The sequence below is a fragment of the Charadrius vociferus genome, unplaced genomic scaffold (assembly GCF_000708025.1).
Source record: "Charadrius vociferus isolate BGI_N301 unplaced genomic scaffold, ASM70802v2 scaffold423, whole genome shotgun sequence".
Classification (NCBI taxonomy): Eukaryota; Metazoa; Chordata; class Aves; order Charadriiformes; family Charadriidae; genus Charadrius; species Charadrius vociferus.
In genome coordinates this window covers 3,203,553-3,209,984 of record NW_009648149.1, presented here as the reverse complement: position 1 = coordinate 3,209,984, position 6,432 = coordinate 3,203,553, and the positions used below count along the sequence as shown (strand labels likewise).

The window sequence follows — 6,432 nt, the reverse complement described above, 5'->3', positions numbered from 1 at the left end:
AGGCTTGCATGTTTTCTTCTCCCCCACCCTGCTGTAAATGTTCTGTATTCTTAGATCCCTTGAGAAACCTTCATCGTGACCTTTAGGGATTTCATGTGGGAGACACACCACAGAACGAGTAATTTGAGATGGCTTCTTCAGCAGTCGTTTCTTGCCAGTTATTTAATCCAGTATTTAACCCCAGCTCAGCTGGCATCTTCCAGGATATTATACGAGTAGACAACACTTATCCCATCATCAAACCCATACTTCAGTCCATACATTTTTCCATTGAAATAGATGCCATAGTAATTGACAGTGTCAGAAGATGTAACCTTAAAAGTTAACAGCTTCAGTCTCTGTCTTTGGTTCTGCTCAGCTTTTTTCAACAGGATTCATTATTTAAAAAAAAAAATAAATAAAAAATTAAGAAACAGTGGTTTAGGTGTAGCCTAGCGCTTCCTTTTTGACCCACCTTGTACTTCCAATGCAAGTTTCCACAATACTTTCCAAAAGTTTTAGGCCAGTCTTGCTTTTCCTTTTCTTCAGGCTGTCGACATTTGCGTGCTGCAAGGTGCTGGGTGCTGCAGCCTTAACCCAGTAAAGAAATTACTCGTTTAGCCAATGCTAACAGCACAGGAAACTCACCGATAAAAGAAAGAGTACTCATTTCCCAAGTAACAGTGAGTTGTTTTGCTTAATTAGGCCCTGAATCTTAATATTACACTTATAAAAGCAAATTCTCAACTTCAAGTTTAACCAATGAAAAGAAGCTTTGCATTTTCAGGTTTTGATGTCACAGGGATTTAAGCAAACACTTACATAGTTTGACTTGTTACATTTTCTTTTAATCATCTTATATATAAGATAATATCACAACTGGCACTTTTTTCTTCAAAAATTAATGCTGATGTACCAAAGGCAGAATTTATTTAGGCAGCTGTACAGAAGTCTTCTCAGTGTATTCTCTACTAGTTTGTTAAAAAACAAACAAACCAGCGCCCCACCCCCCAACATAACCCCTGCAAAAGACACCCCACTCCCCCACCCACCCCACCCCCCAGAAAAACCCCCAACATCCAACCCTAAGCCAGCCCAATGACCCTGTTCCTTGGAAACTATCTGGAATTTATAAATAAAGTTTTGGTCACCACACTTTTTATCCAGTGCAAAGTTTAAAACCAAAATCTGTAAATGACAATAACCAATGAGTCTGAAAGAGCTTAAGGATTTTAGTCTAATATTAGCCCAAATATTTTCTGAGTTGATCAGGGGAGTGACTTGCTGGATGCTAATATAGATAAAATGAGAAATTGTCCACGTAAGCAATGCACAGTAAATTTATACTGGGGTGCGTGTAACAGGTTCTTTGAATTGGTTCCCATTTACAGAAGCGGTAACAAATGCTGATGGTTGTAAAATCGTATTGGCTATTAAGGAGGCGTCTTGTTTGTTTGCTGGTGCTGCCAAACCCTCTGTTCCCTTGTAATCCTCAGCAGATTTGAAGTGCATATTCTGTATTGCTAGTGAGTGCGTGAGGAAGATGGCTCAGTTGTTGGTGCGAGTAGCTTTCTTGCTGTTATGTCTACACAGCTGTGATTCAAGCAGCTGTTTAGGGATGAGTTTCACGGGCATGATAGCCGTAGTTACAAATTTAATTTTGAAAGTGATCCTAGCACAACTGCTAATGTCTTTAGACTTCTTGATTTATTAGAGGTTAACTCTGTCATTGCTAGCGAGCAGTAAGCACAGCTAAATACGTTCAGGTATGTAATGAAATGTGACAGTATACAGAATGTCTTCACATTTGAACAAAGATTCATATATGCCACTGTTTAATCAGGGGACAGATCATTTCAGAGCCTTATTTTCACACAATGTGTGATCTCATGAGTTAAGTAGTCTCTTATGCTGAAAAACTATTTCTCAGTTATTTTAGAATATGTTTTAATTGAGTCTCTTGAAACTTTCCATTTTTGAAGCTCAGAATAATTTAAAGTACAGAATACAATGTACAATCTGGAAGTGTATTTTTGCAGTATCATGGTAAAAACCCAACAATCCCTCACCTCCAAAGCCCCATTGTTGTCACAAATGTAAGTTTAAATGAATGTAATTATCACTAATTACCTTTTTTTTTTAATTTATTTTTCCTTCCAGGATAAAGTAGCCAATATTTGGTGCAGCCTAAGTGTCCTTATAAAGATAAAGAATATAGTATCACCTCAAACTCAACTAAAACTCAGGTAAGACACAACTGAAGTGCTTTAAGTAGTTTATTTGTATTATTTTTTGCATAACAACTAACTTTTGTCAAAGAATTATGAGAAGTGGTGTTTAAAATCTTAAAAAAATGTTTTCTTTCCTATACTGTACTTTTCTCCCAAGTGATAAGGGCTTCCCCGAGTCCTGTTAGGAATATTCGTGACTGAAAAATTCCCTGCTTGTTTATATAGTGATTTAAGCTACTTGGTTGGTTAAAACTGAGTTAAAACTTGCATGCTTTCCCCTTCAAAGAATTACCTCTTTCAGTGCTCTTAGAAGTCAGAGTTCACAGTTCTGGTTTTTGACTAAGTGAAGAATTCAAGTCTACATCTACAGAGTCTGAAATATTAATGGAAATGCTTTATTACTTTTTTAAAAGCACTTATGTCAGTGAAGACTACTCAGTGCTCCTTTCTTGTGATTGAGTCTCCTTGAGGGATTTTGTACTTCTGAAAATTAGTCGAATTCCTAACTTCCAGGGTTTTCAAAAGTGATTATGTGATATCATGGGTGTAGTTACTCATGTATTAAAACTGGTTTTCTTACAAAATTCTCTAGTTTTGCTGTAACATTCCTGAGCCTGCTTCCTACTTGTATAAAACTAACCGTCCAGCCTTCTCTCCGAGGATTTAAATTTGCTTTGGTAAGTGTATGTTTTTAATTGCTCCTTGTTTTATACCCAGCACTGGTGTGTGACTAACAGTTCTACTTACAGTCACCGCAACATGCACAAGCGTGTGTACCACTAACTGCGTACCACTAACTGCGTCCTGTTTCTGCTGAAGAGTGGTTAAAGTGTTTTGCTGTCACGTGTCCAGGAGGTCTGACCTGTCTTTAAATCCAGGCTTTTTTCCTTAGCCTCAGTTTTCTTAATTTAATGCTGTATTTTTATTATCTCCCTCTGAAGAATCTTTAGAAGATTCCATACACGTTAAAGCCTCATATAGACTTGGAATTTCTCCTCTTTTCGTTTAGCTTCCAATGTGCTTGTTTTTCTTACTGCGTTGGCTGCAAAATTCAATAAAAAAGTCCCAAGATGGACATTGTAAGCTCATTAGCGGTTTGAAAAGAAAATGATACTGTTTTCCCAAATGTTTGCCTTTTCTTAGTCATCTTACATCATTGAATTCAAGCACATTAACATGACTTACATGCAAAAATCAATTATCCTTGAAATCCAAATTATCTGGAGTTGGTTCTAAAGTTTCAAGAGTTACAAGATAATTTATATTTTTAATTTTATGTGAGTAGTGTTTGAGAGTTTATTGCAGTGTTGCCTAAAACTAACATTTATCCCTTCTCAGAATGGGTTTATGTTTTACAGTGTGTTTTTATTTGGTGGGAAAAAAAGACAGTTTGTTTTCTTTGGAGTACTGGCTGCTCATAATGATGAGCAAAATCCTATGCCCGAAAGGCGGGTAGCTCTCACCGGGACTGAACTTTGCCAGTGCTTGTGTCTGTGAATATCGTGGTTACTGCTGGGGATGTTCTTGTCAGTAAAGCTAAGCAAGAGTGAGGGCTCTTTACGGGAAGAGTTTTCTGAGTAATTCTGGGTAAACTTTCAAACAATGTGGGTTTTCTCTACGTATAGGTGGTTACAGAAGCGGCTCTGTGTATTTGTAAATTGCACTGGAGTAAATGTAGCAGTTAATTAGAAAAATCAGATCATTTAGCTCATACATTGATGTAAAGTCTATGCCAGCAGAGAAACTAAAACAGTGCTTTGCATTGCAGTCACGTATACTAATATACCTCTGATTTCCTTTTCTAAGGTTAGTTGTGCATTGTCATTTTTCCTGTTCTCCTTCCAAGTACATGAAAAATCTATTCTTCTAGTGTCAGTGTAAGTAAATTATTTTTCTGTGGATATATTTTGATCTTCTTTTCCTCGGCTTGTTATTGCATGCCGCTCTCTCATTTACAAATATATCTGATTTTAAAAACTCTACATGTTTGATTTTCTGCATAACTTGTAAACAAAAAGTATACAAACACAGCCATGCTGGTCTCTCCGGGCCAGTGTTCCGACTGCATTTGCTGGAGTACGATGTGGCACAGAGCATAGCTGTTTGTCCAGGGACAGGCTGCCTGTGGGGCTGTTTTGGGCGATGCTGCCGCAGATGGCAGAGATGTGCACTTAGCTGCCCAGCAGGGCTGGAGCACAGTGGCAAGTTGAACTGGGCAGTTGATACCTCGCTAACAGTGATGGTAAAGGGACCCCCTCTCCCTTTGTCGTTGAAGTATATTTTACCCATCCTCTGCCCCAAAGGTGGTGAGGGCAGCAGGGACACTCAGCAGCTCTGCTTTTCTGCCTGGATGTCCTACATGTGCCTAAAGTGTTTGATAAAGGCAGATTTGGAGAAGCAGCCCTCTTAATGCTTCTCGTTCATGCCTGACAGGAAGGCGGAACTGGTGGTTAGAGAACTCCAGGTATGTCTATAGGCAGGTGTCTATATGTTGCAGCACAGGTGCCCCTCGAAGTCTGTGAAGCCTTGCACAGACGGGTGCTAACCTGGCTGTCCCTGCGTGCCAGTGGTACGCACTGTAAGAGTTCTGCTGAGCGACTTTCCCGCTGCAGGCCCCCGCACAGGGCAGAGTATTTGCAGGCTGGGTTCAGTGGGGTGTAGGGGGGAGCAGAGTGCCCCGGCAGAGGATGCGGCGCTTGGGGAGCTGCCTGTGCCTGGATTTTCTGCGTGGGCACCAGTGGGGAGTGGGCGGAGCTCTGCCCTGCCTCCCAGAGGAGTGGGAGTGCAGCAGTTATGTGAAAAGCTGAGAGGTTGAATTGCTGTCACTTCAGTGTTCGCGTATCTGTTTTTCCTCTTTTCGTTTTAGACCAGTTTGCTTAATCCTAAATGAAATCCCTTTTATGGCCACGTGGTTTTTACTGGTATCAACTTTCAGGTGAGTTGGGACACTAACATTGTTTAAAACAGTGTTCTTCCCCCAATTCTAGTAAGTATAAACGTATTCTTTGTCCTCTTCTTTTTAAATTCTTTGCAATATAACTCAGAATGCGAGCTCACTTTTGCGGGTAATTCTGTTTTAACAGTATGTTGCCCCTTCTACTGAAGGACGGCCTGCTGCTGCCCTACGCTGTGACGATGCTGGCATTCCTCTCCGTCTGCGTGGCTTCCTTCTCCATATTTGAGAAGACTTCAGCAGAGGACCTGCAGCTGAAACCCTTCTCCCTTTCCCTGAAGGGATATGTTTCTTGGTTTAAGTCTTTTCCCAAGATTGTCAGGAGTCTGGTAAGCAATTTTAATTCCTATAATTCTTAGTTACAGCTCTTTGTGGTACTGAAGTACTTGCATAAACCAGTTTTATGTCCATAACTGCATATAAAGCCCCAAACAGGGAGAGCCCCGCTATCTCAGTGTAGACATGTGCTATAATTTTTCTGCAATGTCATCTATGTATAGATCGCAGAATACAGAGCACCCAGTAATGAAAGTAACAGCTAACTCGTTTGAAGTGTTAAATCACCGCTAGCTAATATATCATTCCTTATCTTACAGTTTCTTCTTTCCATAACCCTGATGGGCGTCCTGTCTCTAGCGAGCGCTGCAGTGCCTCCTCCACAGAGGTTACCAGACTTATTCCCTGTATCCGTGTCCGTTATTTCCTGTTTACACTTTTTATTATTTTTGGTGTATTTTAATGTTGTTATACTCTGGGACTCAAAGAATAGTAGAAGTCAGAAGAAAATCAGTTAATAAAGGACTAAACTGTGAAAGGACAGAGTATTTTCAGCCAACGGTCTGGCATTGCGGGTGAATGTGTTTGTGATGTAATACAATTCCTGTAACCTAATGAAAATCAGGAAACGCGTTATGCATTTTAAACACAAAATAATCAGACTGTTTTAAAGGAGAAGAATTTTGAAGAGCCCTTGGAAATGTCATTTGGTGTGTTTTCTTCAGAGGTGTAATACTTTTTTGTTACCATTTGTAAACTTCTATGTACCTAATAAAGGACCAAATTTTGAATTGATGCTACAGTACCCTAGTTGTATTAACACTAACATCACAGTTTGCTGTTTTGCAAGGACCAAATTTTGAATTGATGCTACAATACCCTAGTTGTATTAGCAAAACAGCAAACTGTGCTGTTAGTGTTAAGTTTATATGTTTCCCAGCAAAAAAAGCTTGAGCAAGCAAAGTAGCGCACCTTAAGTAGAAACTCTTTACT

At 39.7% G+C, this 6,432-nt stretch overlaps 1 protein-coding gene across 1 annotated transcript in view; it reads left to right on the top strand.

The window, feature by feature from the left end:
• ALG6 (ALG6, alpha-1,3-glucosyltransferase) overlaps positions 1-5,957 on the top strand; it is a 20,907-nt gene extending 14,950 nt beyond the window's left edge. The window contains exons 8-15 of the mRNA XM_009883975.1: positions 1-6; positions 1,479-1,485; positions 2,140-2,225; positions 2,803-2,887; positions 4,017-4,087; positions 5,077-5,145; positions 5,294-5,492; positions 5,760-5,957. The exon at positions 1-6 is cut by the window's left edge and continues 129 nt beyond it. Of these exons, the coding sequence (XP_009882277.1) occupies positions 1-6; positions 1,479-1,485; positions 2,140-2,225; positions 2,803-2,887; positions 4,017-4,087; positions 5,077-5,145; positions 5,294-5,492; positions 5,760-5,957 (721 nt within the window). The remainder of the gene's footprint in view (positions 7-1,478; positions 1,486-2,139; positions 2,226-2,802; positions 2,888-4,016; positions 4,088-5,076; positions 5,146-5,293; positions 5,493-5,759) is intronic.
• Positions 5,958-6,432: the final 475 nt, after the last annotated feature.